Genomic DNA, 12,037 nt, shown 5'->3' on the forward strand with positions numbered 1-12,037 from the left:
CACCACAGCTCTGGAGCAAAACACTAAGATTTTTTTTTTTTTTCAACAAGTCGGCCGTCTCCCACGGAGGCAGGGTGACCCAAAAAGAAAGAAAATCCCCAAAAAGAAAATACTTTCATCATCATTCAACACTTTCACCTCACTCACACATAATCACTGTTTTAGCAGAGGTGCCCAAAATACAACAGTTTAGAAGTATATACATATAAAAATACACAATATACCCCTCCAAACTGCCAATATCCCAAACCCCTCCCCTGAAGATATTTGCTATTAATCTCAAAGATGGGTGTCATTATGAGGGTTTACTCTTAATGTATTTATTCTATAGTGAAATTTATGTTAAATATATACCTATACAGGTTTTTGAGGACACCACCTACACTCAAATAATATTACAGTAAACTCATACTATCACACCAGCATACTATCCACAGCAATATTTTCACCAATTCATAAACTAGTTGAAAAGACCTCCACATCAATTGTTATAAAAAAAGTGAATAGTTCATTTACTCTTATATGCTACTGGCAATCAGCCCTATGCCTTGCTACCTCAATCTGATACAGTGTAAAGATATGTTTTCTACATTTTCAACTCACAGGCCATCTTCCAACAAGGCAGGGTGACCCAAAGAAAATGCATTCATCATTATACATTCAGATACCATCTTTCCAGAGATGTACTGACATCACAATCAGATTACCCTCTAACCACAACATCCCCACCCACACTTTATAATACAATAAAAGCTCATTACTGAACTAATAGGAGGAGGGGGTGTATGATAATGCTGATTGTCTGCAACTCTCAAATTATGAAATTATTATTTCATGATTGTCAAGTTGTCTTCTGAAATAGAAGACTTGGTCTGCTGATGCAGAAGACAACCAGTAACCTGTAGTAGTACTACAGGTACTGCACTGTATAGTAATTTTATGGTGCTTTACATAATTTACAGTAAATTTGCTTACCATTTTGTGGAGGAGAGATGAGGTGTAAACTGCTGTGACTGTTAGTGATGACTCATTCTAAGTCATCACTAACAGAATAAATCTGACTCAGAATAAATCTGACTCAGAGGAGCTGTAAAGCTCCATTAATGTAAATATCAGTGCCAATGAGTCACCAGACTCAAATTTCTTCCTAACACAGAAAAATTTTTTTTCTTGGCACCACCACCTTTGCTTTTGAAGCCATTGCTAACTGCATTTACTATATTACTACAATCTAAGGAAAATTAGAGACTGAATAATGAGTGTATGTATGAGTGAGCAGAAACAATAAACTGGGATGGATGGCCTATACAAGAGAACAACGAAAATGGGTAAGTCCTGGTTGTGGTCACTTTGGCCCATACCAGACAAACGTTGGAGTTAACAGATTTGGCCTGATACTTCGGAAGACAACTGGGCACTATCACTACAAACAAAATGTGGAACTGCGGACTTTTGTCCATTTTGTCCAATTAAAACATTTGTCCAGCTAATTTTTTTGTCTGAAATTGCCAAAATCCGTTAATGAGAGGGTTAACTGTACTTTGTTTTGCACAGTATCATGAATGGAAGTTTCCAATTATTTTAAATTTTATGATTAGAAAGACCAAAATTATTTTGCTATATACAGTACTTTCTTCTTCTTTCAACAAACCAGCCATATCCCACCGAGGCAGGGTGGCCCAAAAAGAAAAACGAAAATTTCTCTTTTTAGTAATTTATACAGGAGAAGGAGTTACTTGCCCCTTGCTCCCGGCATTTTAGTTGCCTCTTACAACATGCATGGCTTACGGAGGAAGAATTCTGTTCCACTTCCCCATGGAGATAAGAGGAAATAAACAAGAACAAGAACTAGTAAGAAAACAGAAGAAAACCCAGAGGGGTGTGTATATATATGCTTGTACATGTATGTATAGTGTGACTTAAGTGTACAAGTAGAAGTAGCAAGACGTACCTGAAATCTTGCATGTTTTTGAGACAGAGGAAAGACACCAGCAATCTACCATCATGTAAAACAAGTACGTACAGGCTTCTGTTTTACACTCACTTGGCAGGACGGTAGTACCTCCCTGGGCGGTTGATATACAGTACTGTGTAAGTAAAATACATCAGTACATTGATTAAGTTCTCATATTAATTGTTCTAAATTTTGTGCTGAACTATGATGGCTTCCTCATAGTAACTCCCATCTTACCTGCTGCTATTTACATAATGTAATTCTAATTTTCCCTGATTGTGTCTATCCTTTTATAGTGGTTTCCACTGATAGAAGAAAACCCAAGTAGTAAATAAATAAGACTTGTATCATACCTAAATATATCTGTACTGTGCAACATTTTTCACTGAAGATTTATAATCTTACCTGTGTACGTCTACCTTGTGCTATAGTTTCCACACGGTAACTCTCAGCTTCAGCAGGTAGGCGTACAGTTGCTATTAACTCTTTCTCTTTGCGCTTTATTTCTTGCTCCTCAACCTAGATCAGGAATAAATAGTGTATAATTTTTAATGCAGCATTATCAATAGACAAAAGTTTTATCAACAAATTAATTATAGGGTCGATTATGAGATTTAATTTAGACGAGTCTTGCAAAACATTACTAGACAAAGCTACCAGTACTTATTAATTTCAGATCTGACAACTTTCTCCCTATGAAAATTTTTTTTCTGAAAGGCAGGCAGCCTCATAAATACCATTCCATAAAATTTAGGCCACATTTATATGACAGAGACTTTTAGAAGTGTAGCACTTTAAACATCTACTGAAATATTTTACATGATGTCATGACTTGCTTCCACTGAAAAATAAGAATTCTGTTCTAACAAATATAAATAATAAATATATACATAGCAGCAACTAAAAAAGCAGAACAAGACAGAGGTACAATTAAGTGTGATATGTAACAGTTTACAGTATTATAATAATAAATTAATGACAATCTTAATAAATATACAGTATTCAGTATATTTATAACAGACCAGCAAATGGTGAGACAATGTGAAAATTACCAATGAAATGAATTATCTAAACTAGAAATATTCCTCCATTTATATACTGGTGTTCAAACTTTAATCATCTAGTTTCATATATTGTATATATTTCATAAGACAGTCACAATTTTATAATCCCATCTGAGAGAATGTAATAAACTTAACTTAAACCGGAACAGAGCATGACTGATGAACAGAAAACTACAGTTCATATACAATGGTTACCTCAATCTGCTTTCTCCTCTCCACAACTTCAATAGCAATCTCTTCATTTCTGATTTTCTGTCGTGTTTTTGCTGACTGGAGTTCATAAGCTAGCTGGGCTTCTGCTTTCTGAAATAATTAACAAATTAATAAGTATTATATACTGTAATTCAAAAAATTAATATTTACATAAAAATCTCAGTTTAAAATTTCATGTTCTGTCTACTTGAAGTGACTACGTAAATACAGTGAGATATCACACTTTGGAAGTTCCTCTTAACCTTTTGTGCATTTTGAAAAATTTTCACAGTCCAGGTAATGAAACTCATTGGCCATTTTCCACCCAGGAAGGGTGATTATAAAAAAACATTGAGCCTCACTCACTCTTAGTTGCCATTCCAGGAGGGCACTGAGTCCTAGTCTACTTTGCTCCACCAAACACCAACCACTCAACCCACTTAATGAAGGACATTAAAAAAAAAATTTTTTTAATCAATAAAACTTTTCTGATACATGTCCTGGAAATTCAAACAATGGGAAAGACTTGCAACATTCAGTGAAGATTTGTAACTTGAAACTTTAGCCATTTTCAAATATTAATATAGAACCTGTACATGTTTATCTGGCATGCCTCGCTTTTTTTTTTTTTTTCAACAAGTCGGTTGTCTCCCACCAAGGCAGGGTGACCCAAAAAAAAGAAAGAAAATCCCCAAAAAGAAAATACTTTCATCATCATTCAACACTTTCACCACACTCGCACATTATCACTGTTTTTGCAGAGGTGCTCAGAATACAACAGTTTAGAAGCATACACATATAAAGATACACAACATATCCCTCCAAACTGCCAATATCCCAAACCCCTCCTTTAAAGTGCAGGCATTGTACTTCCCATTTCCAGGACTCAAGTCCGACTATATGAAAATAACCGGTTTCCCTGAATCCCTTCACTAAATATTACCCTGCTCACACTCCAACATATCGTCAGGTCCCAAGTACCATTCATCTCCAATCACTCCTATCTAACACGCTCACGCACGCTTGCTGGAAGTCCAAACCCCTTGCCCACAAAACCTCCTTTACCCCCTCTCTCCAACCCTTTCGAGGACGACCCCTACCCCGCCTTCCTTCCCCTATAGATTTATATGCTTTCCATGTCATTCTACTTTGATCCATTCTCTCTAAATGACCAAACCACCTCAACAACCCCTCTTCTGCCTTCTGACTAATACTTTTATTAACTCCACACCTTTTCCTAATTTCCACACTCTGAATTTTCTGTATAATATTTACACCACACATTGCCCTTAAACAGGACATCTCCACTGCCTCCAACCGTCTCCTCGCTGCTGCATTTACCATCCAAGCTTCACACCAATATAAGAGTGTTGGTACTACTATACTTTCATACATTCCCTTCTTTGCCTTCATAGATAACGTTTTTTGCCTCACATTTAGTTATAAAATAATCACCCTCAAAACCGTCATCTAGACAGTAACCTCAAATAAAAAATATAATTCTATGAGCCTTGAAACCTTATAAGACTTTTGCAATAGCAATAAAAGTTTTACACACTTACCGCAGTGTTAATTTCTCTGTCAAACTGGGCCTTTTGGAGTTTGTACATTCTGGCATTATCTTCAATCTTTGTGTCAGTGTTGTACTTCACGTCCATTGCAGTTTTTTCGGACTCAGCTTCCTATATTTAAGTAATTAAAAGCATTATTCATCAAATAATAAAGCTAATATAATGAGTGCTTTAGGACAAAATGGAAATAAAACCAATGTGGTAATGAAATAGAAAAAGACAATCTTAGCCTTACTACTTTCAACAACACAGCAATTTCATCATTTATATCATCAAACAAAAATATATTTTTAAAAACTTTAAATGATGTATACAAAATATTATTAACCTGATGCACAATGATACTCTTGACTCTGTATAATACTTCTCCCTAGGCTTAAATTCAATATATTTCAATAATTCAAAAACCCAGTAGTAGAGACTTTAATACAATAATTTTATTTTTATTTATTTTCCTTATGTCTGGTATACAGGTTTCATCTAATGTTGGATGATTGAAAGTGTGCCAGTCAACTCAAATTTAGGAAGAACAATACAGTGGAATCTCACTATACAATCCGCTCCCTATTCGAACAAAGCTCAGCACTCGACCAAACAAATACGACCTGCCAGCACTTTGCTGTAAATTATTTCGTGTTTCCTCGCATTTTTTGGTGTTTTTTGTATTACTTGTATAAATAAATCACCATGGGGCCTACAACGATTAGTGGTAACAGCCAACCAAACAGAAAATTGTTTGGGAAGAACTTGTTCGATACTCAAACGGAGCGGCACTTGAACAGCCTTCTGGAATGAATCAAGGTCGCATACTGAGGTTCATAAGAACATAAGAAAGAAGGAACACTGCAGCAGGCCTACTGGCCCCACTGTACTTCAAACAGGGCATGCCAAGGTAGACCTCATTAAAACATTGTACAACATTTATCAAGATAAAAATAAAAAATATATTATGGGCATCAAATGCTACACAAACAAGAAGTTTGCGAGTCAGAAGAAGTCAAAAGTTTGAGCTTGTTTGCTCATCATCTTACATGATATACGTACAATATGAATTACTTTTTCCCAGAGTAGAAGTGCACACAAAAATTAAAAGGGGGAGGGGGATATATCACCAACTATAGTCTCTAGATCTGTGATTTCACCTGCTTTGTATGGAGATGTTAATGTACAGCAGTATTCCAGCCTAGAGAGAACAAGTGATTTGAAAAGGATCATCATGGGCTTGGCATCTCTCGTTTTGAAAGTTCTCATTATCCATCCTATCATTTTCTTTGCACGTGCGATCGTGGCACTGTTGTGATCCTTGAAAGTGAGATCCTCAGACATTACTACTCCCAGGTCCCGTACATTATTTTTCCGCTCTATTGTATGGCCGGAGTCAGTAGTATACTCTGTTCTAGTTATTATCTCCTCCAGTTTTCCATAACGGAGTAGTTGGAATTTGTCCTCATTGAACATCATATTGTTTACCGTTGCCCACTGGAAAACTTTGTTTATATCTTCTTGGAGGTTAACCGCGTCCTCAGCAGATGACAGCCTCATGCAGATCCTAGTATCATCCGCAAAGGATGATACGGTGCTGTGGTGTATATCTCTGTTTATGTCTGATATGAGGATAAGGAATAAGATGGGGGCGAGTACTATAGGCTTAATTTTCTTTCCAAAGCCCTTCTTAGTATTTTTTACCTGAATATAGGAAAAAAAAAGGAGTAACAATGAAAAATGAAATAACACTGTCGTGTCAATTTTTGAGTGTGGTAAACTTACCCTAATACCGGCATCCCTGTTGGCCTGAGCTACACCTATGTCTGCATCTCTCTTGACGGCTGCTGTCTGAGACTTGCCCAAAGATGACAAGTACTCCACACGGTCATACACATCCTGTATGGCAAGTATTTTCATTACACCACTATATTACTCAGTCTACTAAGAAAAATGTTAACAGCCTATCAAGTGCAGTTCTTATACATCCCATATAGGTCAATATAATCACAATTATTTTTTTAACACACTGGTCGTCTCCTTTCACCATCATTCGCACTATCACTGTCTTGCCAGAGGCACAGAGATATTCTTATTTAAATAAAATACATCAAATTCAGTATATGAGAACATTATCAATGATTCAATGAACTGCAGAATAATAAAATTAAAAGATTATAAAGTGTATTGGAGAGTCAAAGTGGTAAAATATTTTTTGTCCGACTTACCTAAACTTGATGAACTAGTGAAAATTCTAAAATGTATTAAGAGACCTTGTTAAAAATTATTACAAATTAATGTATGATAGTGGCAAGCACTGACATGGTGATAGTGAAGAGTGAGAGTAGCGGAGGTGGTGGTGTCGAGGATGAGGGTGGTGGCAAGGATAGTGATACTTGAAAGATGCTTCTGGGGACAACTACCCCATGGCCTAGTGTGGTGGTGATGGGGAAGGTAATAGGGATGGGAGGGGGGGATGGGGATGAGGAGGGTGGTGGTGATGAGAAAGGCAGTGGATGGAAAGGATGATGGCAAGAGTTTTAGGTGATAGTGGTGGTAAGGGAGATAGTGAGGGTTATGATGGTGAGTGTGGTGATAGTGAGTGATGGTGAGGGTGGTGGTAATGGCAAGGATGGTGATGATTGGTAGTGAGTGTGTGACGTTGCTCCAGCCTCAAAATCCACTTGAGATAATATTCAAGTAAGCTACATAACTTGTATCAAGTATAACTCAATATACATACCTATTGCACTTATCTGGATTTTGGTCTTATCTCCTCTATTACTAAGAATTTTATTATTAAAGAACTTTTTTTTTTTCAACAAGTCGGCCGTTTCCCACCGAGGCAGGGTGACCCAAAAAAAAGAAAGAAAATCCCCAAAAAGAAAATACTTTTATCATCATTCAACACTTTCACCACACTCACACATTATCACTGTTTTTGCAGAGGTGCTCAGAATACAACAGTTTAGAAGCATATACGTATAAAGATAAACAACATATCCCTCCAAACTGCCAATATCCAAAACCCCTCCTTTAAAGTGCAGGCATTGTACTTCCCATTTCCAGGACTCAAGTCCGACTATATGAAAATAACCAGTTTCCCTGAATCCCTTCACTAAATATTACCCTGCTCACACTCCAACAGATCGTCAGGTCCCAAGTACCATTCGTCTCCATTCACTCCTATCTAACACGCTCACGCACGCTTGCTGGAAGTCCAAGCCCCTCGCTCACAAAACCTCCTTTACCCCCCTCTCTCGAACCCTTTCGAGGACGACCCCTACCCCGCCTTCCTTCCCCTATAGATTTATATGTTTTCCATGTCATTCTACTTTGATCTATTCTCTCTAAATGACCAAACCACCTCAACAACCCCTCTTCTGCCCTCTGACTAATACTTTTATTAACTCCACACCTTTTCCTAATTTCCACACTCCGAATTTTCTGCATATTTACACCACACATTGCCCTTAGAAAGGACATCTCCACTGCCTCCAACCGTCTCCTCGCTGCTGCATTTACCACCCAAGCTTCACATCCATATAAGAGTGTTGGTACTACTATACTTTCATACATTCCCTTCTTTGCCTCCATAGATAACGTTTTTTGACTCCACATATACCTCAACGCACCACTCACCTTTTTTCCTTCATCAATTCTGTGATTACCCTCATCCTTCAAAAATCCATCCGCCGACACGTCAACTCCCAAGTATCTGAAAACATTCACTTCTTCCATACTTCTCCTCCCCAATTTGATATCCAATTCTTCTTTATCTAAACCATTTGATACCCTCATCACCTTACTCTTTTCTATGTTCACTTTCAACTTTCTACCTTAACACACATTCCCAAACTCATCCACTAACCTTTGCAATTTTTCTTTAGAATCTCCCATAAGCACAGTATCATCAGCAAGAAGGAACTGTGTCAATTCCCATTTTGAATTTGATTCCCCATAATTTAATCCCACCCCTCTCCCCAACACCCTAGCATTTACTTCTTTTACAACCCCATCTATAAATATATTAAACAACCATGGTGACATTACACATCCCTGTCTAAGACCTACTTTTACCAGGAAGTAATCTCCCTCTCTTCTACACACCCTAACCTGAGCCTCACTATCCTCATAAAAACTCTTTACAGCATTTAGTAACTTACCATCTATTCCATATACTTGCAACATCTGCCACATTGCTCCTCTATCCACTCTATCATATGCCTTTTCTAAATCCATAAATGCAATAAAAACTTCCTTACCTTTATCTAAATACTGTTCACATATATGCTTCAATGTAAACACTTGATCTACACATTCCCTACCCACTCTGAAACCTCCTTGCTCATCCGCCATCCTACATTCTGTCTTACCTCTAATTCTTTCAATTATAACCCTACCGTATACTTTTCCTGGTATACTCAGTAAACTTATTCCTCTATAATTTTTACAATCTCTTTTGTCCCCTTTCCCTTTATATAAAGGGACTATACATGCTCTCTGCCAATCCCTAGGTACCTTCCCCTCTTTCATACATTTATTAAACAAAAGTACCAACCACTCCAACACTATATCCCCCCTTGCTTTTAACATTTCTGTCATGACCCCATCAGTTCCAGCTGCTTTACTCCCTTTCATTCTATGTAATGCCTCACGTACTTCCCCCACACTTACATTCTGCTCTTCACTCCTAAAAGATGGTATACCTCCCTGGCCAGTGCATGAAATTACCGCCTCCCTTTCTTCCTCAACATTTAAAAGTTCCTCAAAATATTCTCGCCATCTACCTAATACCTCCCTCTCCCCATCTACTAACTCCCCTACTCCGTTTTTAACTGACAAATCCATACTTTCCCTAGGCTTTCTTAACTTGTTTAACTCACTCCAAAATTTTTTCTTATTTTCATTAAAATTTCTTGACAGTGCCTCTCCCACTCTATCATCTGCTCTCCTTTTGCACTCTCACACCACTCTCTTTACCTTTCTTTTACTCTCCATATACTCTGCTCTTCTTACAACACTTCTGCTTTGTAAAAACCTCTCATAAGCTACCTTTTTCTCTTTTATCACGCCCTTTACTTCATCATTCCACCAATCACTCCTCTTTCCTACTGCACCCACCCTCCTATAACCACAAACTTCTGCCCCACATTCTAATACTGCATTTTTAGAACTATTCCAACCCTCTTCAATCCCCCCCCCCACTACTCATCTTTGCACTAGCCCACCTTTCTGCCAATAGTTGCTTATATCTCACCCGAACTTCCTCCTCCCTTAGTTTATACACTTTCACCTCCCTCTTACTTGTTGTTGCCACCTTCCTCTTTTCCCATCTACCTCTTACTCTAACTGTAGCTACAACTAAATAATGATCCGATATATCAGTTGCCCCTCTATAAACATGTACATCCTGGAGCCTACCCATCAACCTTTTATCCACAATACTTAATCTAACAAACTATTTTCATTACTTGCTACATCATACCTTGTATATTGATTTATCCTCTTTTTCATAAAATATGTATTACTTATTACCAAATCTCTTTCTACACATAGCTCAATTAAAGGCTCCCCATTTACATTTACCCCTGGCACACCAAATTTACCTACTACTCCCTCCATAACATTTTTACCCACTTTAGCATTGAAATCCCCAACCACCATTACTCTCACACTTGATTCAAAACTCCCCATGCATTCACTCAACATTTCCCAAAATCTCTCTCTCCTCTACACTTCTCTCTTCTCCAGGTGCATACACGCTTACTATAACCCACTTTTCACATCCAATCTTTATTTTACTCCACATAATCCTTGAATTTATACATTTATAGTCCCTCTTTTCCTCCCATAGCTTATCCTTCAACATTATTGCTACTCCTTCTTTAGCTCTAACTCTGTTTGAAACCCCTGACCTAATCCCATTTATTCCTCTCCATTGAAACTCTCTCACCCCCTTCAGCTTTGTCTCACTTAAAGCCAGGACATCCAGCTTCTTCTCATTCATAACATCCACAATCATCTCTTTCTTATCATTTGCACAACATCCACACACATTCAGACTTCCCACTTTGACAATTTTCTTCTTATTATTCTTTTTAGTAATCTTTACAGGAAAAGGGGTTACTAGCCCATTGTTCCCGGCATTTTAGTTGACTTTTACAACACGCATGGCTTACGGAGGAAAAATTCTTATTCCACTTCCCCATGAATATAAAAGGAAAAGTAATAAGACCAAGAACTATTAAGATAAAATCAAAGAAAACTTAGATGAGTGTGGATAAATAAACGTGTACATGTATGTGTAGTGTGACCTAAGTGTAAGTAGAGTAGCAAGACATACCTGTAATCTTGCATATTTATGAGACAGACAAAAGACACCAGCAATCCTACCATCATGTAAAACAATTACAGGCTTTCGTTTTACACTCACTTGGCAGGACGATAGTACTTCCCTGGGTGGTTGCTGTCTACCAACCTACTACCTATAGAGTATTATTAGCAAAGGTCCTGTACGTCTATATGACTAAATTATGACTTACTTTAATGGTAAAAGAGAGTATTTCAATACCCATCCTGCCCACATCCATGCCAGCAACTTCTCGGACAAGCTGAGCAAACTGGTCTCGATCTTGGTAAACCTCTTCAACTGTCAATGTAGCTGTGGAAATAGAAATGGATAGAGGAAATTCTCCATAATCAATTACAGGAGGGCCCCACTTATACAGTAGGTTAGGTTCTGGGCTACTGCTGTAAAGTGAAAAGTGCTGCAAAGTGAATCATAGACTTTTTTCACTTTCAAATGCATATAAAAGCCTGATAACATGTTTACACTATCATATATTGAGTAATAGAGCTAGGCCTAAAATATGCATATACAGTACACATATTACTTTAAAATATGCATATATCGTACACATATTACTTAGTTTACAGTGAGTGGTGAATATATTTACTGTAAGAAGTCTGAATATATGAAGAAAGGATATACGTACGTACATTGAAAACCACTGTTTTAGCAATTAGCAAAACATCGTAAAACAAAGCGTTATAAAGCGGGGCCCTCCTGTACATACATACATGCATTTTTTTCAACAAACCTGCCATATCCCACCAGGCAGGGTGACCTAAAAAGAAAAATGAAAGTTTATCTTTTTAAATTTATTAATGTATACAGGAGAAGGGGTTACTGGCCCCTTACTCCCGGCATTTTAGTCGCCTCTTACAACCTGCATGGCTTATGGAGGAAGAATTCTGTTCCACTTCCCTAT

The 12,037-nt window shown here is 37.5% G+C and overlaps 1 protein-coding gene across 1 annotated transcript in view; it reads right to left on the reverse strand.

The window, feature by feature from the left end:
* The window catches only part of Flo2 (flotillin-2), a 95,275-nt gene that overhangs the window by 13,928 nt on the left and 69,310 nt on the right, over positions 1 to 12,037 (reverse strand). The window contains exons 4-8 of the mRNA XM_070086081.1: positions 11,309 to 11,427; positions 6,549 to 6,662; positions 4,773 to 4,892; positions 3,214 to 3,321; positions 2,360 to 2,473 (exon numbers count right to left, since the gene is read on the reverse strand). Coding sequence (XP_069942182.1) covers positions 2,360 to 2,473; positions 3,214 to 3,321; positions 4,773 to 4,892; positions 6,549 to 6,662; positions 11,309 to 11,427 — 575 coding nt within the window. The remainder of the gene's footprint in view (positions 1 to 2,359; positions 2,474 to 3,213; positions 3,322 to 4,772; positions 4,893 to 6,548; positions 6,663 to 11,308; positions 11,428 to 12,037) is intronic.

Source organism: Cherax quadricarinatus, chromosome 18 (assembly GCF_038502225.1).
Source record: "Cherax quadricarinatus isolate ZL_2023a chromosome 18, ASM3850222v1, whole genome shotgun sequence".
NCBI classification, from domain to species: domain Eukaryota; kingdom Metazoa; phylum Arthropoda; class Malacostraca; order Decapoda; family Parastacidae; genus Cherax; species Cherax quadricarinatus.